The sequence below is a fragment of the Saccostrea cucullata genome, unplaced genomic scaffold (assembly GCF_032062105.1).
Source record: "Saccostrea cucullata isolate Sc308-1 unplaced genomic scaffold, CSIRO_AGI_Scuc_v1 ctg9827, whole genome shotgun sequence".
Taxonomy (NCBI): Eukaryota; Metazoa; Mollusca; class Bivalvia; order Ostreida; family Ostreidae; genus Saccostrea; species Saccostrea cuccullata.
Genome location: NW_026924681.1, coordinates 1 through 24,432, shown reverse-complemented (window position 1 = coordinate 24,432; position 24,432 = coordinate 1). Strand labels below are relative to the sequence as shown.

The following is a 24,432-nucleotide window of genomic DNA, read 5'->3' as shown; positions in this document are numbered from 1 at the left end:
TGATCAACAATTTTAAATCAATATTTATAAAAGTTCTCTTTTCATCCCTAAAAATTTCTATGTCACACAAAGTACAACCTGATGTCAGGGAGATTCAGTCTTAAAATAATAGCCAATTTCACTTAATTTATCTATACCTGTTTGGTAAGTTAATTTTCTCAGCAAAGCCCAATAGTAGATCCCTGGCCTGTTTGCTCCATTCATCCACTAAAACCTCATCCTTGTTCTTAAAGGAGTATAAAACAAAACATAAATAGGCAAGACACTTTCAAAATTTATTTCACTTTGCTGAATGCTTTTATTATACAGCTATCAGTACAAATTTTCACAGTAAGATCTACTATTAATCACAGTTTAATTGAACATGTTATACCACCTTTTATAATTGATATTGATTTGTGCATGTATCTCTTACAGTATGGAATGCTTATGTATGCAAGGCTAAAAATCCTTTAAACAAGAAATACTACCTGGCTCTCTATCATGATTGGAAAATGTTGAGTGATGAATCTAGTGAAGATCTCCTTACAAAGGGAGACAAATCCTGAAACTTTTCCTTTGTTCTTGCTGAATTCACTTTCAAATGAAGCCTAAAACATAGGTAATCAGAGATTACAGAGCTCACCTCAACGAATGTTGTCTTTAAGTAAGGCAAAGTCACACAATTAACCAACAAAAAGTGTACATTCCAAATATGAAAATATTTAAGCAATTTTGATCTGATACTTTGCAATAACCTACATAAAAAATTTAAACTAGTTCTTCTTCATGAAAATGTAATCAAAATCCAGCATCTGAAGCAAATTTGAGAGTTTTCATCTCTTGATGCAACATTTGTGCAAGTTTGGTTTATACAATGTTATATAAGCCTTATAGTTTTTTGGTAATAGACCTGCACCCATAACTTTTACCTGGTCTATTATCTGAAAAATGTATGTCGAATTCAGCATCCGAAGCAAGTCCATTAGTGTGCATCCAAAGATGTATCGTCCATGCAAATTTGCTCATTATAGGGCTCATAGTTAATTGGAAATGAAACATGCATCAAAAACTAACATTTTCACTCATCCACAAAAAGTAGGTCAGATTCAGCATCCGAAGCAAGCCTGGTAGTATGCATCCTTAGATGTATCATCCATGCAAGATTGGTCATTAAAGAACTCATAGTTACTTGGAAATGAAACCTGCACCAACAACTTTTACCTGTTCACTCAACCAGAAAATGTAGGTCAGATTCAGCATCCGAGCAAGCCCGGAAGTGTGCATCCTTAGATGTATGATCCATGCAAGTTTGGTCAACATAGGGCGTAAAGTTACTTGCAAATGAAACCTGCACCAACAACTTTTACCTGTTCACTCAACCGGAAAATGTAGGTCAGATTCAGCATCCGAAGCATGCACGGTAGTATGCATCCTTAGAAGTATCATCCATGCAAGTTTGGTCAACCTTATAGGCTTATAGTTACTTGGAAATGAAACTTGCATAAAAAATTTTAACCTGTTCACTCAACCGGAAAATGTAGGTCAGATTCAGATTCCAAAGCAAACTCTATAGTATGCATCCTTAGATGTATCATCCATGCAAGTTTGGTCAACATAGGGCTTAAAGTTACTTGCAAATGAAACCTGCACCAAAACCTTTAACCTGTTCACTCAACCGGAAAATGTAGGTCAGATTCAGCATCCCAAGCAAGCCCTGTAGTATGCATCCTTAGATGTATCATCCATGCAAGTTAGGTCAACATAGGGCTTATAGTTACTTGGAAATGAAACTTGCACCAAAAACTTTAACCTGTTCACTCAACCGGAAAATGTAGGTCAGAATCAGCATCCGAAGCAAGCCCGGTAGTATGCATCCTTAGATGTATCATCCATGCAAGTTTGGTCAACATAGGGCTTATAGTTACTTGGAAATGAAACCTACACCAAAAACTGCACCAAAAATGTTAACCTGCTCCAAAACATTAACCTGGTCATTCCTTTGCTGAAATTGCAGCATCTGAAACTTTGACTGGTACAATGAAACACACTAGAACCATCTTCCATGCATGTCTAATCAATATAGGACATAGAAGTACTTAAAAAGAAAACTGCTCCAAAAAACTTAACCTTAACCCGGGACGCCGACGCCGACACCGACGCCGACACCGACGCCGACGCCGAGGGTATTACATAAGCTCCCCCAACTTCGTTGAGGTGAGCTAAAAAAGCAAAGCTTATTTTGTGAAACTTTATGTCAGTAGTATAACCAATCTGATATTCTGCACCAAAATAATGATGACACACAGCAGGAAATCAGTAGTGGAAGGTAATGGTCCGATATGTGTGGGTGTGACCCACAAAATGTAAGGTGTTCACAGGTCTGCTATCAACTTCCATTTGTTTATGGATTGACATTCAGTAAATAGAAAATAAATATTCAAATTGTTGTTAAGAATTTGTAAATGCTTAGCTCACAACTGTCCCATGAACATATAAAATATTCAAAACATTGAAAATTTTAAGAAGATGCATCTATATTACAATGAATTTTGAGGTGGCATAGTGAAGAGAAAAATTGTCCTCGAAGGGAGAGACTGGCATGTACTTTTAAGACATAGCATAGTTTGTTCAAAACATGATCAGTATAGATCACAGTACACACCTATACATGCATATATAATTATAATGAGGTTAAAATATATGTCACTAAACAGTGTGGAAAAAATGAAATATTTCCCTAAAAAAATATGTACCAAGATTATTTCAATTTGCAAAAGCCGTACCTCTCCAGTGCTTTGTAGTCCAATAACTACACAACATCCATTTTCTAGAGCTGTCTGGGCTTCTTTGACAATAGTGGGTATCTTCATACCAATACTACAAGAAATATAAACAAGAACTTTATAGGTACATGTACTTTGAGTATTGCATAAGATATTCTCATTTTGTCAATAAATCTAAAATCAAATTAAACACTGCATGAAAACCTCCAAGTTCAACTCCCATTATCCCAATTTTGTCAAATACTTTAAATTTCTACATACATGTCAGAAACTTGTACTATATTTAAAATAGTTACACTTTGTGGTTAACATGGTCTTAATTACATCTCATATAAAAACTTGAATTTGAAATGAAAGCTCTACACAGATCAACAGAGAATATAATTATCATTTCAATATTGTTTTCAAAATTACCAGGTATCTGTTTGCTTGTTTTATTCTATCTGCACATAGGAAATGATACATGTATCAGATACATGTATTCTACATTCACAGCACAGGCGCAGTGTAATGTGATATGAGCTCTTATCACATAACAGATTACTCCAAAGAAAACTGACCAGAGGTGTTTGAAGAATCTCTGATGACATGACCAGAACTGTGACCAGATCCTGCTGCCACTGTAGTTAGTTCTCACTATAGCACTCTCCAGGGCCTTCTTCAACTCATTCCTAGAAAGATAAAGTCCATTCTAAATACAGACAAATCTATTTACATAAAGGTAACACTAGTTCTATCCCTAGAAAATTCGACTTCTAAAAGCCCAACATAACATAAATCACTAGAAAAGCATCTAAATAATTTATAAAACCAAATACAAATCTAAAATTGAGATTTTTCTTGCACTTCCTATCATTATAGTCTTAATTTGTACTCATTTCACCAATAATTATTTTCAATTTTTCTTCACAAGAAAAACACATTATGTATGAAATAACAGACCAGACATGAGCAGCTGTATCATAGATCTTCCTCTGCTCTTCTGTGAGGGGGATTTCCACAGTAGAGAACTGTTAATAAAAATAACACAATCAATAAATTCATAATAACTACTAGCCTTCAGATGCAAATTAAAATATTCAAACCATCAATACTTCAAAACTTTAATTCTACAAAATATTCTTTCATTTTTTTTTATTTCATTATGCAAAAAGATTTAAAAAATATTCAATATTTTCATAATCAAATACTGTATATTCAGTAAAAATACTTATCTTGTACTTTAAAAATGTTCAAGAATTTAATTTCAATTAAACATGTTAAAAGCTTAAATTTCCTTTAAATGACATCAAATTAAAATAAATAACAGGAGAAATCTCTATTTCTTCTACAAGATCATCTAATTTCCACTCTGTTCAACACTTTGTTCTCCATTCCTACCTCGGCCTGTTTGTAGCTCAGTCCCCTGGACACATACATTCCCGACATCTTCATCTCCATGGCCAACATCTCTGCCATTCCCAGCCCTTTCTTCTGAACAAACTCAATGAACTGTTCAAAGGATCGGAACTGGGCCCCCACACCCCACAGGCCTAGCCTCTCCATAAATGCCTACAAAGCACCATGTTCTCATGAGGAATCGTAAATTGTATGTCTATCATACAAATAAATCATTCAGATTAAATAATCAATATCCAAGAATTTTCATTAAACATACATTCAAAACAATATAAGAAAAATTCAATACAAGTCTGGTAACATATTAACATTTTGCCAATGAATATATTTACAGTGTGTGTGTTCAACAATTGTTTAACATTCTTATCATATGACATGACAGCCTCCTGTGTGCAGCTCTTACCATATTCTTGACATCTGTGACACCAGTGGCACTGCAGTAAAGCACTCTTGCTTTGGGTAGCAACCTACAAGACCACCTCTCAAATACATATGTGTATACACAAATATATACCATTCTACATATCAATAGTCTACTACATGAAATTCAACCTACAAATTTTAGTATATATGTACTGTAGATCACTCAATTTTCGCAACAACTTATTCTCACGAGATAGTCTTTGACTCTTGATTTATAAGCAAGACAAAATTTTCAGGAATTATGGTTATTGCTCTATATAATCTTAAGGAATACTATTATACGCAAGAATTGAATTTCACAAGCACACTGTCTCACGTAATTAGGCTAAAATAAAGCTCTTGCACATAAAAAGTGATTTACAGTATACAATACATAGCAGCATGTAGTTTTTTTTACCTTTGAATTGTTGTGACAGCTAAAGCTACCTTAGTACTAGCCTGCTCTTTGCCCTAATGAAAAAAAATCATTTTTAATCAACATTACTCCGTCTCTCTTTAGTAAATAATCTCTCTCCAATTAAAATTAACCACTAGAAAAATTCTGACAGCATTTTCAATTAGTCGCCCACATTTTTTTTTTCTTTACTTACAGGTACAAAATTTTTGGCCTTGTGACATTCATCAAATACCAGACATCCATCAAATTCCTCCCCTCCACACCAGTTCACTAGCTGTTGTAAACGACTCTGTTTTGAACCATTGAAGACACCTAGAAGAAAACACTCTCATTGTCCTTATATCAATTACTAATATATAATGCAAATACATGTATATAAATCTACTTAGGATGATTTTACCCCTACTTTGGACTTGCAGTAGGGCGTGACTTTCTCGGCCCTACGTAATGGCGAATACTAGTAGATTCTCATTGGTTACGAAATTAATAACATCAGGAAATTAAAATTGTTGTTGATAACGATAAGGCAACTTATGTCCCACCTCTGTGGCATGAGAGAACTTTTAATTGGCTATTCACTACACCAGTTGACATTCGGCCACATTTCTATCATATGTATATTTCAACAGTGAAGGAAAGTTGTGTAAATTTCAGAAGCTAATTAGGCAACGTCGAGAATGCCACGCCTTACTGAAAGTCCAAACTAAGCGTGTAATTCTTTTATTTAATCTGATCTAGAAGAAATCTATATGAGTTACTATTGTAGATTCAGACCAATTAAAATCTGACTTAAAAGTTCAATTTTAATTTCTGGTACCTTTTCATATATATATCTACAAAAAGTGTTATCGAACATGGATAAAACATTTCAGTAAAAATCTTAAGTGAACATATACAGTAAGATTGCATGTACATGTATTATTTCAAAATTGTTATAAAAAAGCCATGCTTGCTAACCTCTCTGAACTGATGATACCAGTGTAGCATATGTACTGAACACAACTCCTTCTTTAAAGTCTGCAGGTAACCCTAACACCCTGTGAAAAGAAAATGAAAATTATCTTCCACAACTCTGTTTTTAAAGTCAGCACTGTTGAGGAATTTTCTTAGACAATTAGACCTGGAAAAATTATTTGAAACAAAATACAATGGTTCAAAATTAAAATCCATAACGATAATTCTGATATTTTCGATAAACCATTAAAAAAAAAATTCTTATGTTTTTGACTACATTTATATTATGTCAAATCATTCCTTTGATCCATTCACTTTTCTATACTAAGAAAGCTACCAGATATACAGGTACAATTCAAAACCTTGTTTGTCTGTCCAACTCCTGACATCCATCAATAACTCGCACGTGGCAACCAATGTCCGACAAATCCCTGGAAGTAAGTTTGATAAATTCATCAAAAATATTCAGAATGTTTGATAAGTCTTTGAAAATAAGCTCAAAGTATCTGATGAATCAATGTAAACATTTAAAATTCAGAAAATCTAACAAATCCTACTTTTCAATTCAGAATATATATCTATTATATTGCTGTAAATATTTTCAGGACGTATAAATTGTGAAAGTCTAACTGAAAACCAATCATACTGTTGCAATAAAAATGAAAATAAGTGCTTGTAGTGAAATCAACAATGTTTATAGATATATTTTCAACATGCTCATGTACAGATTTTACCTTCTGCTGTCTACAATTAAATCTGATGAAATGGTGAACCATATATGCTTTGTTCTCCCCCTGGCATAGTTGTCAAAGATAATCCCAGAAATCTGCAATTGATAGATCATTCAACATTTTAGCAAAAAAGTTATTAGCTTTGGTTCTTAATTAGCTTTCAACATTTTATAATGTTGATGAAGAAACAGTAATAAATATATGGTTTCACTATTCATGATATTGTCTTACTGTTTATGGTCGTGTATTACTATTTGTGCAGTATTTACATTTACTGCAAACTGTAAACCTTAAAAACTTACCCCCAAAAATTTTGAGTGCAACCTAAAGTACACTGTAGTTGCATCAAAATCTTGAATTTAAAATATTGAATGTACAGTACATGTACACGTAGTAAAATTTCAAGGTTTAAATTTAATTACTCACCATGTATCATAAAAATTCAGCATTACAGGATTAAATTTAATTATGTACATTTTCCATTTTTCCTTGAGTAAAGAGAAATCTCATATCACCTGTCGTCCTTTTCCTACACCTGCTGCATCCCCAATAAAGAAGCCAGCTCTTTGTCCACTGGGTAATATCCTCATATGCTGCTGACACTAAATCATATAGATAATGCCTTGACATTGTTCCAGATTATAATAGCCACACACACAACAACATTTCATTTTCAAATTATATAATCTTTCAAAGATATCATTTATGGAAACAAAACCAAAAATAATTTTTCATATTACACAGGTACTGCATAGAACAATATTATCATACTTTGTTAATCACTCAGAGATTGAATATAACATTTTAATGCATTTATCATATCTGATTCATGCATTTCACTGACCTGAAAAAAGAATCCATGCCTTTCACATTCATTCATATATAAACATTTACTCTGTATTCTTTTATATGGATTATGTTACACATGTTCAAATGTACTAATGCAAAGACAATCTATCCTCCTTATCACATCATTTTATGCAATTCTTTTATAAATAGATCTAAACATGATTTTCTGTATTATAGAAAAATATAGACCTACAGCATAAAGTACTCCCTCTAATTGTAAGCTGCTGAGTTTTCCCTCCCTGATCACCTCCTCTGGCAGGGAGTCTGTCAATGGGTATGTGGGGTCGGGCTGATTCAGGGCCTGTGAGGAAAAATAACAATATAAAATACAGGTACCTATTAATTAAATATGTAAATCAAGATTGATGCTTACTTTCACTACGTTTCTTGCAAAGATTAATTTGAAGTATAAATCAATTTTCAATATTTTTTCACACTCATCCAAGTTTTGGGCCAATATTGCAAAAATAAAGAGTGGGTATGTATATGAATGAAAATGTAATAAAATAAACTCTTATTTAGAATCACTTTATGTTAATAATAGTGGAGAAGGAAATCAAATGTAACCCTCTTCCATTATTTGGCCTAGTCTGTTTGCACTCATATCTATCTCTGTCTGTCTAATCTCTATATATTTTTAAACTAGTAGTTACTTACAGCTAAAGGACCGGCCTCCACAATATCACCCGGGTGTGGACAGCAGCCTTTGACTATTTCTCTATGCTGGTAAACTGAGAATACTTCAGAACTAAAAGAAATGAAGACTAATTAAAATCACCATGATTTAATTAAAACCATATTTTAATCAAATATATAAATTACAGTACATTGAATATTGTTATACCCCTACTAAACAGTCCCTATATAATTTCTTCTTTGAAAAATCCAACAGTTCGACTGTTTTCCCCAACTGGCGGCCCAAGAACTGTTAAAATAGACTGTTAAAAAAGACTGTTGCCCGCTGACGTCATATGACGCTAAACTGAGTTATCTTTTCATTGGGCAAAGGAGTATAACAAAACAATTGTTGACAGGAGTCTCGGGAAACAGTTGATATGTTGGACTGGGTTCAAGCTGTTAGCCGCGGGCAACATCTTGCACCCCGGTCCAACATATGGACTGTTTCCCTCTACCCCAGTCAACAACTGTATACTGGTGTTCTGCAGGCAATGCCTATTTAAGATATGACATAAATAATCCTAGCAATATTCTAACATGTTTGTGATGAAAACTGAGATAAAATGTACATTACCTGACAGCCTCTTGTACACCTTCATCTTGCATCTTCACCAGTTCCTCGTTTTCTTTGTTTGCTGTTGGGGATGTTGGCCCCGCTGCTGTTTTCGTTGGAGGGACGGTTGTGTATAGAGCATTCAGCTGATCTATCTGCTGTAGAATGGGATGAAGTCCAGCTGGCGTCCCAGCCATTATATTCTGGTAAGGTGTTGCCATCTCTCAATTAAATTTCTGATTGAAGAATTTTTAATAAGATGATTTAAAAATTTCACTTATCAACATATACCTTTTGTTGTAAAATATTATATTCAACAACTACACTTTATTAGATACCTAATCCTAATATTTTAATTTTACTGTTCATTTATTAATGAACTTTTGCAAGAAGCTCTGAAATTGGACAGCTTGATCTTACTCCACGAAAATAATGGAGACTCTTTTACTGACTTTAGAGGTATGAATATTTAGCTTACCCGGTACTTATTAATAAAATGATAATAATGGGCAATTTCAAAGTCCATATGATGTTGTCTAAGATGGGAATGGAAATAATCCTACTCCCAACCCCTTCCTTCCCACCTAAAATTCTGTTTTTTCTTCTAAAATGTATTTTTCTTTGTTTGATTCCTTCAGAAAATAACAAAAGGAGATACTATCTCTCATGAATAAGGAATTTTAAATGTTATTCACCTCCAATCACCACATGCTTGTAAATAATGGAAGTGCCCCCAATACCATAGAGAGAATGTACTATCGTTAAAATGATAAATGTCCTACGGACCCGGTTTAACAATAGATTTCGTTCCGTGTATTCTCAATGTAGCAAAATAAACATGGGCGATAACTTGTACTCACTGCATTTACTACAAATAATCCCGAAAGTTCTGAATGTAAACATGGCAGGTAAATTTGAAGCGAGAAAAACTGTTGAGAAAATTACCGGTAGTTGATTTTCGTCTTTTTATGGATTATTTTTTAGGATATGTCATATACTATCTCAAAAAGGTTTGTTACAATTAATTTCAAAGTTATTTCATGTGCAAATCCTTTTGTATTCTTCAAAATCGTTTCAGAGCGATTCTGCAATTATTTGCTACATTGCGAGCATATGGGAGGTATTCTAACTGTGGTGAGGGCTTGTACCGAGACACAGTTAGATTATTCTAACTACTAATACCATAACTCTAACCATTATGTAGGTTTTCTTATTTTTTTATCAATTTTATATCTCCTTACTTAGTGCTGGTTTAAATGTCAAAGTAAGCTGTCAACTGTATAAGTCAGTGCCTGAACTGAGCTTCCAGCCATATATTGCGTAATGATGGTTTGTGTTCCTTTCACTTGCTGGATTTTCAAACTATTTACCGTTTTGTCCCATAATCAACTGATGACTGTCTTACAAATTAATTATGTGTGTAATTTGATTTATATAAAACAAATTTAAAGCATCCATGCTGAACTTTAAAATAGTGCAGTTGATTACACCATTGACCAAGCAACGATAAACAGGTTGGGCACACACCCCCAAATGGTCATTAAACCCCCGTTTGGTGGTCAATCGCCCATATCGGCGTCTTTTTTACCTACCAAATGGTGGTCTTTTTTATTCAAATCCAAATTTTATTAAAATAAAGCAAAAGCGCATTTACTTAGGCATTGGAGAATTTTTATTAACATATTCCTCGTACATTTAATGCAATTAAGTCAATTTTCCATGTGGAATTTCTTTGGAACTTCGTAAAAACAAAACCCACTGTTGTGCGTGACGGCCGAACTATTTGCTCAAACAATACGAAAAAGTATTTTGTTGTGTATAGTTTGGTAAAAAATATATTTAAACAAGAGGTGTTAGTCTAGACAAGTAACTTTTCAAACGATCTTTCGATCTTCGTCTGTATAAATCTCTATAAAATCCCGTTAAACACGAGCTCCTCGTATTGTATTCGTATGGTGGGCACTTACTGCTATAATATTCATTTTTTCTACATTTGAATGTAACATTTATTTTTTATTTCTTTTAGGATGAAGTTACGATTTCTGTGCGACCCTTTGTGGTTTCATATGCATTTCTATGATGTATCTACTATATATATTAAACATTTTTGAATAAAAAATTTACAAAGTGACATTTGCAATTATTCTTATTTCTATTCCAAGATTAGAGTTTTTGAGCGATTATTTTATCAAAAATTCACGGCATGTCGTATTTTTGTAAAAAATAAAGCCATAATATACGAAATAAACGATATAAAAGAGAATTCTTACCTTTCATCGTATTTTACTTTTTGAAAATTTACACTAATGGGCCTCCGTAGTGAAATCAGTCTTTTGACCCAAGTTCGGAAAAGATCGTCATTTTTAATTGGTTAAGATAATTGATCGGTTACCCGGATGACAGAAATATGAAGTGATAAACACGATTGATAGGCTCAACTACGCGCGAGATGGAGGGGATTTTTCTTTTTAAGTTAAAACACAGAAAAGTTACTCTTGTTTACATAGGTGACGATTTTGTCAAATATTTGAACGACACTGCGCAAAAAAGTCCGCGTTGAAATTCAGATTTTTTTTGTTCAAAGTTTAGAAAAATATCTATATTTTATTCCCCGTGAGTTGAAATTATGCGCCATTTCATGTTATTCCAGAGAACTGAACAAAACGATTTTTCTCTCCCATTTGGTAGGTAATAAAGACGCCGATATGGGCGATTGACCACCAAACGGGGGTTTAATGACCATTTGGGGGTGTGTGCCCAACCTGATAAACTTCGCCATTTTTAGTTTCACAGTGTTTACATAATTTACGTTGTCCTATTCCCATGCTTACAAACCTTAGCTATTATATCATTTCACTGAATATGCTATTCAATATTCATAATGTACATAGATTGAATATTTTTACCATAAAAAGCATAAAATTACACCATAACTACATCTTCAAAAATTTTCCAACTCTGCAGTTTTTCCCGCCAACTGGTCAAGCCGTACGTCAAATTATTCTGCTCAAGACAAGTCGTTCATAGGAAAAACTAAGAGACGCAGCTGCTTCGAAGTATATTGTTTTAAACACTGTCTATCTTTCTACAAAACACGTTATAAATTGTTATTTTTTGCAATAAAATATTTTAAGATATAAATTGTGGTAAATACTAAAACTTTTACCCCATAATCATGATAAGATAAATAATGATGACAAATTCATGCGGTTTTTTTACTTTATGTTTTAAATTAAACATGTACATTGTTGATTATAAAGTTTTTTGTGTACTCTCTATAAAAAAAGAAGATACGAAAACTGTACAGTATGCTATTTTTAAATTAAAATCAAATGATACAACTGCATGATTTCTTTTACATGAATATACTAAAAGAACGAACTGATATAGGCATATGTGCATGCACTGATTTCTTTTTGCCATCATATAACAAAATGCTTCCCTTTTTCTTTCGATTTATTTTCATATGGATTTTCAAATTCGCAACTTCTTATAATCCCCCACTCTGAGATTTTCTAGCTATTACTAGGCAAATTTCATTTAGTAAGAGTTGTATTTCTTTTCACTATCCTTTTCACCCAAAAAAGTTTGATGATCAAACTGTCATACGCATATACTTCATTATACCTCATTGCCCAGATTTAAAAATTTAAAAACTGGTAATGTAATGTATGTAATATGAAGACTTTGCATAATTCAAGAATCTATTCAAAAAGCTCTCGAAATTTAATCATTCTGTTGTCAATCAATGTCGGAAGTTTAAGGAGTGTGTGGGGGGAGGGGGTGTTCTCTGAAAAGCTGCCCCCCCCCCAGTCAGATCATAGTATTGTGGTCACAGGCACTTGTTTCGGAAATTCAATTTTTAACCCATAGTATAATAGTCACAAGCACTTGTTCCGGAAATAAATTTTTAACCCATAGTTTAATAGTAACTCTATTATACTATGGGTTAAAAATACTATTAAACTATGGGTTAAAAATTTATTTCCGAGACAAGTCCTGTGATTGTGGTGCACTAAAAAAAATTGATTCAGAAGAAAGTTTCAGTTGGACAATATTTTATTATGAATAATCATAAACTGATTAAACAGCTGGCCCTGCCTAAGTCCTACAGTCAGAAAAAAGTTTAACCGGCACCCCCATGTAAAGCCATCCCCGAAGAAATATTTCCGACAAGCAATTTTCTTTCTCCCTTCTCCTTTGAAAATGACACTACGAGGGGTTATCAAAAAGTTCGTGGACTGAGGGTATACAATTAATACTATGTAGTCTGTGTTTTCAAAATTTGTAAGAAACATAAAACAAGAAAAGATAAAGAAATGTTGAAAATTTTAGCTTGATATCTTCATTACTTGCCAAATCATCATAAAACTAGAGGTATTGTGAGCAATGAGCTGACTAAATGATACCCCCCACTGGGTGAAAAAAGCGGTTTCCCATCATGGGAAACCACATGGAAATCTCAAGTTTGCATCATGTTTCCCGGTGGTTTCCGCAGCGGATGCTAGGTTATTCCGCCAAGTTTCCGTGACACGGAAACTACTACGCTCCGATTCCATAAGGTATCCCGAACCATGGAAACCTCTGTAAACCTGAGGTTTCCCGAACATCGATGTAGTTTCCCGTAATGGGAAACCTGAAGATTTCTACTGGTTTCCAGAATCAGGAAACTTGATGGAATCGGAGCGTAGTGGTTTCCGTGGAATGGAAACTTAGTGGAATCTTTAGGTTTCCTTTTACGGGAAACTACATGGAAGTTCGGGAAACCTCACGATTCCTAAAGTTTCCATGATACAGGAAACCTTATGGAATCGGAGCGTAGTGGTTTTCGTGGAATGGAAACTTGATGGAAACTTTAGGTTTCCTTTTACGGGAAACTACGTGGAAGCTCGGGAAATTCCCGATAAGTTTATTACCCAAACGGAAATTACTTTCCTAAAAGCCTGTAATTTGAGTATTGTCAATTTTAAGAACACGCATATTTTTTTAAAAGAGTAATTTATTACAGCATGTAGAATAAAAATAAAGTTACTGTAGTTGACAACGTAGATAAAGAAATCTAGTTGCATTGAAAACCTTCACATCTTTATATAATGACATCAACAGAAAATGCACAGTTAATTAATACAATTACACACTTAATTCTTTTAATAGATTACCTTAGCTGCTTAGCATGCACTACACATAAAAAGCCGTTGTTCTTAAGGAAAAAAAAATAGTGTAAAAATTTATAGATTTTTCTTTAGCTACATGTAGAGCAATGGCCTTTGAAGGGGAAAAATTGTTTTGTTAAATATACATGTGCATTTAGGACCTTTGTAGTTTCATGCGAAAAGTGCAGACGTTTACTACACAGGGATCAGCGAACATATTTGAATTCAAAAGAAATTAAAAAAAAACAAAACGTTTTTTTATATGAATATTTTTCTGATATTTTAAACATTATTTTATAGATGTCTTTGTAGCTGGATTACAAATTTAACACAAAACATCAACAAGACTATTAAATACCGTTTTAATGTCATTGATCTATTAAGTGATTATAATTTAATATATAATTATACACGACGAGAATTTATACATGTATTTATTCTATACCTATAGAAAATTATTTAATTTTTAAACAGGATAGTTTTATTTTAAATCAGTAATGGACATTGAAATCGAAATTCTAAATAGTTTGTTCTTTCACTGAACTTCTTAAAATAAATGTAGGTTATTTTTTAAAATAATTTATGTTCTCTTGTATAACTTATGATTATTATACAATAATTTATAAAAATTATTATTATTATTATTTTTTTTTTTTTTATTCAACAAAAATACAAGTCAAGTTTTGAGGCAATACCTCCTAAGAGGTCCTCCATGTATTCCTCACCTGGGGTGCCAGGGGCCCCCTTGATTGGAAATTTAATACATATATGTATATTAATATACAAAGAATATAATTATGTATATTCAAAAATATTTTTAAAGGTATTCATATAGTTATATATATGGATTGTGTCTTTAAAAAAAATATTAATACTCATTGTTACTTCATACATTCTTACTATAATATATATGAATTTTATTTTTTTCTTATATGTCATATAATAAGACGATGGACCACTCACGAATTCGGAGGTACAATCCTTACAACCACAGAGTCCATATCATAAATTTACCTCCGAAATACAAGATTACTGGCTAATCCTGTAGTGAGTGATGAATAAAAAAAATAATTATAAGTAATAATAAAAATAACTAGAGCAAAGCTCGTTGCAAAGCAACGAGTGGGTCTTCCTTCCAAGCGATCAGCAAAAGATTAAATGTTTCTGTCTAGATTGTCAACTTTGCTAACATTCTCTTTTTCGATTTGTCTCAAAAACCCTTACTTGAATTCTTTAATTTGGTGTGAGCATGAGGTCTAAAGGGTACTCTCTCTAACAGCATTCTTGAAATCGTATCCACAACAGTTAAACTTCCAATATTATGACTTTTGATATCGGATATATCATCTTTGTTACAATTATGTTTGTGAAACGTGTCATACTACAGAAACATAAGTGTTTTGCTACATTACCATCTTAAAAATGGCTTAAAAATCATTTAATATACAATATAACTAGGTAAATAAAATAAACAAATTTTTATATAATAAATCAAAAAATCCAAATGTATTTACAATAATGATGAACAATCTTCATTAGTTGCAATCAGTAAGTAGAACAATACTTTTATAATAAACGCACAGAAATGTGTTGTGTATATTTCGAATTTGCAGCTTTCCACTAGCAACTGGTGGTACCTCAATAGGAGTGTAAAATTCTCTGAAAGGTTTATTGTAAACATATTACATATGGCTGCGTATTCTTTTTTTAGCGGCTTTTGCGGAATGCAGCAATCACTAAATCAAGTACAAAGCTAAAAGTTTTGTACATAAATATAAATAAGAATATCTACGCTAACTTATTCAAAAGTCAATTTCCACCAAATATTGTACATGCTAAATATAATACATTTACAGCATTAAAGAAACAAATCTCTTTGAAAGTATTGCCCTGCATAAGAACAATTTGAATCCCCTACACTAAGGATGCTCTATGCCAAGTTTCACTTTGGTTCTGGAAAATGATATTGTGAAATTTTAGACAATGATGATAATGGATAAAATTATGTTTTTAAAAAATTTACTTGTTCCTTTAGCTCAGATGGGCTAATAAGTATGCAACAGGCACAGTTTTGCAGTTGACATTGAAATGTGACTGGACATCTCTTTAATCTTGTTTTAGAAAACTACATGTACATGCCCTATGTATTGAATTCCTTGGAATCATACACATGTATATGACTTTATTTAATTGTATGTGCCAAAATAATTTTTTTTTTACATTATACTGTAAAAATACACATACATGTATTACAAGATCTTATATTCCTGCTGAAGACAGAGGATCTATCTAAATCATTAGAATAAGTAAGTCTAAACTTTGAAAGGGAAGACCTTAATAAAGAGGTCAACATGCAACACAAACAAAATATTATTATATTTAAAAATAACATTTTGTCCAATGTAATTACTGGTACATGTATTTCTGTTACAAAAACTATTTCACTTGAAAAACCGAGAGCAATTGATATGCTCATATTTGTGGATTTATGTTGTGAAATCAAAATTTAAAAATGATACACAGTGTGTTTAAAAGTTGTCGTCACAAACCAAAACTTGACTTATTTTCACTATGCTGTTTATTCCATGTCACATCCAAACAGATGATCTTCTGGCAAATCACGGTCATGCTTGGTATCAAAATTCAGTATTCAGATGAGTCACACCTATCAAAAAGAAATTGAAATTTTTTAATTTATAATTCTTTTATCAATAAAACATGCAATTCATGAGATTATAAATTAGATTATAAAATTGAGTTCTAAGATATTGTCACATTTTCCCTGTATAATTTGTAAATTTTAATGTACTCTTTCATCAATTAAAAGAAGTTTACACCAATCAAGGCAGTCATTTATGCTATTCCCTAATAAGACAACATACAAGTGCAAAGTAATAATGCACTAGCGGGTCTAGGATAATGTGCTAGAGTATTTATGACAACATACTAGCACGAGGTGACAATGTGCTAGCATGTACGTCAGTGATAATATGCCAGCACACTGAATCCAACACGCAGTGAAGCTAACACTCAACAGATTGTTTAGAGTTGTGTTTGCATGATATTTTGTTTTGTGTTAACACAGCAGCCTGTTGTTTAAAGCTGCATTGGAGTGGCAGTCTGTTGAAATTAACATGCTAACACACTGCAACTTCACATCATTGGAACACCATAATTTTAATAACTGGCAAACCAATATCTTATGATTACTAACTAGGTAATTGCAACTGTAAATGCTGATTTCATGTTGACAATAATACCGGTAATTCACTGTATATCTGAGAACTGATCAATCATAATAAGGTGTGTCCAGATAGGGCCACTTGCTAAAGCTCAATAGCACTTTCATAAAAACGTGCCATCTTACTGACACAAAAGATGCCATTAGGCTATCACACAGCTCGCCATCACAACACTGAAAAACACTTTCGCACTAACACAAGTTTGCACCACACGCTGTCACACTAACACACAACACACTGTGACGCTAATACAATTTCACACAACAAAATATCAGGCTAACACAAGTTCACACAACACACTATCATGCTAACACGAATTCACAAACACGCTGTCTTGCTAACACAAGTTCACACAACACGCTGTCTGGCTAACACAAGTTTACACAACACGCAGTCTCGCTAATATGAGTTCATACAACACACTGTCTAGCTAACACAAGTTCACACAACACACTGTCACGCTTAGATGAATTCACACAACACACTGTCACGCTAACATGAGTTTACACAACACGCAATCTCACTAACATGAAATTACACAATACACTGTCACGCTAACACGAGTTCACACAATACACTGTCACGCTAACACAAAGTCACAAAACAGGCTGTCTCACTATTCACTAACACAAGTTCGCACCAAACGCTGTTGCGATAACACACTGTCATCCTAAAACCATTTTCACACAACACACTGTCATCCTAATACCATTTCACACAACACACTGTCAGGCTAACACGAGTTCACACAACACACTGTCACGCTAACACAAATTCACAAAACAGGCTGTCTCACTATTCACTTACACAAGTTCGCACCAAACGCTGTTGCGATAACACACTGTCATCCTAATACCATTTCACACAACACACTGTAATCTTAATACCATTTTACAAAACACACTGTCAGGCTAACACGAGTTTACACAACACACTGTCACGCTAACACAAATTCAAAATACATGCAATATCGCTAACACGAGTTCACACAACACGCTGTCTCTCTAACACGAGTTTACATAACACACAGTCTCGCTAACAAGAGTTCACACAATATGCAATATCGCTAACACAAGTTCACACAACACACTGTCTCTCTAACACCAGTTCACACGACAAATTTTCAGGATAACACAAGTTCACACAACACACTGACACGCTAGCACAAATTCACACAACATGCTGTTCGTTAATAAGAGTTCACACAACACGCTGTCTCGCTAACATGAGTTTACACAACACGCAGTCTCGCTAACCCGAGTTTACACAACACGCAGTCTCACTAACACAAGTTTACACAACACGAAGTCTCGCTAATACGAGTTCAATCAACACTCTGTCTAGCTAACACGAGTTTACACAACACACTGTCACACTTACACTTTATACACGATTTCACACAACACGCTGTCTCGCTTACACTAATTTACGCAACAGCTAACAAGTATTCACACAACCCACTGTCAGACTAACACAATTTAATACAACACACTGTCTTGCTAACACAAGTTCACACAACACACTCACATTGCTGAGTTTAAAGTAAAGGTCTACCCTAATTTGAAGACGTTTAACACTATATGGTAACATATCTCTATATAATGCCCTGTTCACACGGAGAATTTAATTCGCAGTAAATTAATGCGAAGTAAACTAATGCGAATCAAACTAATGCGAATTAAATTGCGTTCACACGACAGCTAATGCGAAGTAAACTAATGCGAATTAAAATTTTACTTCGACAGTCAGGCGTGAGGAAGGCTATTATGACGTCATTTGCAAATCACGTCACCTTATGCAGAAGCAGATGCATTTGACATAATGTCACAGTGTCTGGAGACATATTTTAGTGATTAACACATTTTTTCTTAAATTTTCACACAAAAATAGCACAAGCACTTCAAGCTGACCACCGACATGACGCATTTTACTTAATTTTGCCATTACGCATGCCCCAAAATTTAATTCGAATTAGCTTCGCTTAGCGTTCACACGGAGCTAATGCGAAGTAATTTAATGCGCAGTAAAATAATGCGAAGTAAACTAATTCGCATTAAATTCTCCGTGTGAACGCTAAGCGAAGCTGATTCACAGTAAACTTATGTTTAATTCGAATTAAACTCTCCGTGTGAACAGGGCATTAGTAAAGAGCTTCAAATTTAAGACAAAAACATTTATGCAGTAATGTTCCTTAACATGCATCCGGCATATAAAATGAATGAGACCTTAAAAACCTCACAGTACATGTTTACTTAAGTTAGCTAAGTAAAGGTCTATGTGATGCTATTCAACAGTATATATCAACATCTCTAAGTATGTGAATAAGTGAAATTCTCAAATAAATATTATCAATCAAAGTATCAATAAGAAATTGAACCTTACGTCTCAGGCTCCAATCCCATTGCTAAATGCTTTAGACAGGTTACTCCTATGAGACTGCATAAACCAAGATTCTGTGTCATGGTAGGTGTTAGCACAAAATGGATCTCATACTTCTTAAAGGCAATAAGTGCTAAGTACAAGTCTATATTTGCAGCTAATACCATCCCAAGTGGTGGCACCATGAAATGACTGAAAATGTATGATTAAGGCAAATAAACAAACATTAAACCATTACAGCAGTCTTATCAAACAAAAAAGCAAACTTTCTATTATTACAATTTTTTTTAAACAAATTTCTTTTGCAATTTAACTGAGCAATATTTGTCCTTTTTTGTCAGTAAAGTATGATATTAAAAAAATTCAGACTTTTTGAAAACATCTATTTATAGCGAGTCCAGACAGCAGCACAAATCCCTGCCCATAATGCGAGCTCTTATGATAACACCTCGGCAAAAGAAGATTTGACTTGCACATTGCTCCACACAATTTTTCCGCAGTATACTTTGGACCCACAGTGCTTAGCTTCTTTAACATGTTTAAGCTACATTCAAAATTCAGGGTTGCAAATAACCACTCGCCCACTCGCAAATGCGAGTAAATTTTCCTGTGGGCGACCAGCTCTTGAGAATATTATCGCCCACATGGCGAGTAAGAATTTTATCGGACCTTTTCCAGATTCAGATCGTAGTTTAGTTCAACTATTCAATGTACTTTCGTTTTCATATACCAGGCAGATTTTTCTGTGTTTGATCATTCAGTTGATTCCATTTTTCAACAAATATTAATTGTAGCTTTATTTGAGATACAAAATATGTCAATCTAGTCAACGTTTATCTTAAATTTAAAGAGTAATCATTATTGTAACAAGAATTTCCCCATTCTTTTTCTGCCGCTATAGGCAGCCATGTTGGGTGTCCACTGTAAATATAACACCTGGTTAATTCAGTCCAGGTGTGTTTGGCTCCTTTATTTATTTAAAAAAAATGACATACCGACCCTTGGTTATTTTGGAATGTTACAAGAATCAAAAAAATTTTTAAGCTTAATTCAAAATACATGCCCTGAAACAACTGAAATCAAAAGAAGCAAACTTGAATTGAATGATGACATGGAATTTCATACATTTAGTAGTGTAAAAGTCTGCAAGAAAAATTTGAAAAGAAATAATGAAATACTATGGCCATAAAGTATTTTTCTCTTATGTTTTCATTTTCATATGAAAAGATTTTTTACAAAGTGAAAAAAATTGTAGGCCCCATAAAATCAATGTGGGCTAGTTAAATTTGTGAAGTTGGGGGCCCACATGGCCCCTAAGGTTTAAATGTTATTTGCAACCCTGAAATTCATTTCTATTTAATTTGAATTAGCTATCCTTAGTCATGTTCACATGGAGCTAATGGGAAGTAATTTAACGAGCAGTGAAATCATTCGAATTAAACATTTGAATAAACTCTCAGTGTGAACACTGTGCATGGAAGCACCATTATGTCAAATGCGGCTTGACAAGCACAATCTAAATTAAAACTAAATAAGTATCTGCCTTCACCCTAACAGTCACACTGTCAATATATAATTAGTTGAATATATTCTGTAACACTAAGTGCAGTTTGAATTATAGGGTATGATCACTATGATAGATAGTAGGACTGTTGTGTTGGAATTTTTGCATTTTTGGTTTTGAAAGTAACAGTGACTGAGTGAGTAAGACTTGTTGAAATTACATTCTCAAATTAAAAAAAAAGTATAATATAAAGCTGTGGGGATTTACAAGCCAAACAGGGAGCGTCTGAACTGTAAAACAGATAATATATCGGTGTGTCTGTGTATTTCTAATAATATCAATGTATGTCACTGTCATGTATTTTAAGTAAGGCCAAAATAAAATATACGCTTGTATCCTGTCCCCTGACCAAAAAAATTAGGGTCGGTAGGTAGGGAAAAAATTTTATTTTGAGAAAAAATTTTATTTTCAAAATTTAATGAATGCAGAACATATAGCATGTAATAACTGAAATAACAAGAAAATGATATGTTAACAGTTTCAAAGCAAGTTTGTTAATCAAGATTTATAAAGTAGAGGTAACCTGTACACTTGTGATGTATTAATTCTGTAAATATCATTGGTCAACTTCAGTATTTTAGAAAAATAGTTATCCAAAAAATGAAAATGTAATAAAAACTTTTAGGGTCGGAGGGTAAAATGTAGGGTAGGTCGGGTGACAGGAAACAGGAGTATTTTTTATTTTGGCCTAATAAAAAAATATTCTAACCTTCAATCCAATGGTCCAAGCCAATCATACATTAAAATGTCGCCGTCAGCTCTTTCATCACTCGATGCAATTATCACTAGGAAATCCCAAGCAGAGTCAAGAGTGCTCATCCTTGTTAATGTGACAGTTGGAATTTCCTCGTAAACAATTCACACAAGTTTCTTAGAATATATGAATCTGAATAATTCTGCTTAGAATAATGTTCCAGAGGAGTGACAAAGTACTTCGTAGCTGCAGATTAAATGAGTGTGCATGTCTACATACGTATTCTTTGGTGAGAAAACGTTCAACTTCACAAATCATTCTATTTTCAGTTTGTAAACATGTGTCCGACATCGACTCGAAGGGGCACACTAAAAACGGGATATACTAGAGACCTGATATTTACCTGACGTTTTAATTTTTTAATTAAATGGTAATATTGAGTATTTTAACTTACTTATATACAGACTTTATGACTTCGAGGCATATGCTATGCAAAAATTCAATTGTTTGGAACATTCACAGACAAATTTGAATCAGGTCAAATCAGTGTTTAGTACATCGCGTCTTTAGTACCTTCCTATTTCCCACAATGCCGCGCGTTGTTTACAAACAAAAATCCTCTAAACTAGGTACTAATTATTGTTGTGTACATCATCACATTTTAAAATTATTTGAATAAAAAGAAAACAAAGAAACACCGAATCAAAACTATATCTTTTAGATGCATCAACTAAAAATGTGCACATGCAGTAAAGGCTTGGCTGGCTATAGTAGACAACTTGTTCCTGAAAGGTTTCTCACATACTTGTTTTATATAAAAAACAATTAAATATAGCTGGAAGTTTATTTGTTTTTATATCAAATGACAAGATTTAATAAGTTCGAAATTATTTCAGTCAAACTTTTTCATAATATACCAATATTTTAGCTATCAGAAAAAAACGTGTATGAGCTATTAACCCCCTAATTATAGGGGCCAGCCCCTTTTAATTAATCTAATATGAAAGCTCTCGTAATTACACACAACTTTTGTTATATATTTCTTACCAAATTATTCTCGGTTCAAAAGTTATGACACAAAAAGTAGCAAAAATTCAAGAAAAAAAATTACTAAAATTTGCCGTTTTATAGCTTCCAAACTTTAGGAAATCAGCTTATAATTTTATCGTTCTGCACATCTACAATGTATTGGCTACAAGTTCTCCAACTTTCGTGTAAATATCTTACGTCGTTCTTGAGATTTTTAGTGGAAACGAGACATCAAAATTTTCAATTAAAGGGCAATAACTCACAATTAAAGGCATGCATCAAAAAATTGAAAACAGGTGTAAATAGGTTTAATTACAAGGTATCTAACCTGAAAGTTTCATAAAAATCAGTCCAAAGGTCTTTGAGAAATCGCCTGTCAAAAATCGAGCGGGAAAAAAAAAATAAAATAATAATAAGAAACAGTAGAATAACAGTAGGGTCTTCCGAAGGAAGCGGAAGACCCTAATAATTTACAAATTTTCAGACAGAGTTTTTAGCATACAATAATCAAATTTGATAGTTTGTGCTTGCCGATTAACAAAGTAAAAGTTAGCAAGCGATGACTTCAAAAATAAATTAATCCCATCACTTGTTATATCTTCTTCTAATATTTTACATTTCATCTTATATTTAAAAATTTTAAATGCTATGAAAGAAACAACATTATTCAAAACTGTGCTTGTTTGGTTTCCATAGTAACTAAAACCCAATACAAGATGTTTCCAAACAATATTAACTTTAAGTACAACAGACACTCGTTTCCAAATATTTTCTATAAGTATACAGTCAAAAAGCATATGTTTTGTATTTTCTATTTCTTGACAATGAGAACAATATTTTTCAATATTTTTATTCCATTTACTAAGATACAAGTTATTTGGTAACATATTGTGCAGTAGTTTAAAATTGAATTCGGCAATATTTTTGTCATTAATTTTTACAATTTTTTCTTCATATATTTTTCGCCAACACAGTGGGTTTATATCGCTAAATTCCTTTTCCCAAAAACTTTCCATGATAGGCTTTTCGGACTTGTTATATATTCAGATTTTGTAAAAGAAGCTAGATTTTGTTTTACTTATATCTTCTATTTTTCCTTGTAATTTAAAGTGAAACTCTTTGTTGATATTAATATATTTTCCCATACTTGTATCGCCATATATTTTAGAATAAAAAACGTTTTTTAATATTAAATATTCACAAAGATAGTTTCGTTTTGACTTTAGTATTTCAGCTATTTCATTAAGCGATTTAAAACCAGTATCACTAACAAGATCTTTCACATAATGAAAGCCGCTTTCGTACCAGTTCTGAAAATACAAGATTTTCCCTTTGTATCTAAAGTTTGTATTAAACCAAATATTTTGTCGTAAAATTTTGTCTATTGTTTCATTGTTATTTAAAGTCTTGCATTCATTAAAGGCAGTAAAAACCTCTTTGTAGAATTGTGAAAGCCCTTTCAGACTATTGAAGTCAGAAAATTTTGTTACATTTGACTCTGCAATATATTGGATATTCATCTTATGAGTTGCTAAAACTGCATTTAAAAGCTTACTTAGATTGCTCTTATTTTGTAAAAGTTTAGATACCCAAGCTGCTTTAATAGCTTTAATTTTGGTGTCC

At 33.0% G+C, this 24,432-nt stretch overlaps 1 protein-coding gene and 1 long non-coding RNA gene across 2 annotated transcripts; both read right to left on the bottom strand.

The window, feature by feature from the left end:
* Nucleotides 1–137: 137 nt before the first annotated feature.
* Nucleotides 138–8,990, bottom strand: LOC134267039 (uncharacterized; the record flags this gene model as incomplete). Its single annotated transcript, XM_062749267.1, has 16 exons — nucleotides 8,770–8,990; nucleotides 8,175–8,265; nucleotides 7,711–7,818; nucleotides 7,184–7,270; nucleotides 6,672–6,763; nucleotides 6,300–6,368; nucleotides 5,941–6,020; nucleotides 5,177–5,295; nucleotides 4,984–5,036; nucleotides 4,567–4,630; nucleotides 4,146–4,316; nucleotides 3,708–3,775; nucleotides 3,326–3,436; nucleotides 2,766–2,859; nucleotides 471–590; nucleotides 138–226 (listed from the first exon to the last, which is right to left on the bottom strand). Coding segments are annotated over exons 1-16 (1,616 nt in total), but the record flags the coding sequence as incomplete, so codon positions are not given.
* Nucleotides 8,991–15,364: 6,374 nt separating this feature from the next.
* On the bottom strand, nucleotides 15,365–20,059 carry LOC134267040 (uncharacterized). Its single transcript, XR_009992081.1, has 2 exons — nucleotides 19,526–20,059; nucleotides 15,365–16,566 (listed from the first exon to the last, which is right to left on the bottom strand). It is a non-coding gene; the product is annotated as an uncharacterized LOC134267040 (long non-coding RNA).
* Between the last annotated feature and the right edge of the window lie 4,373 nt (nucleotides 20,060–24,432).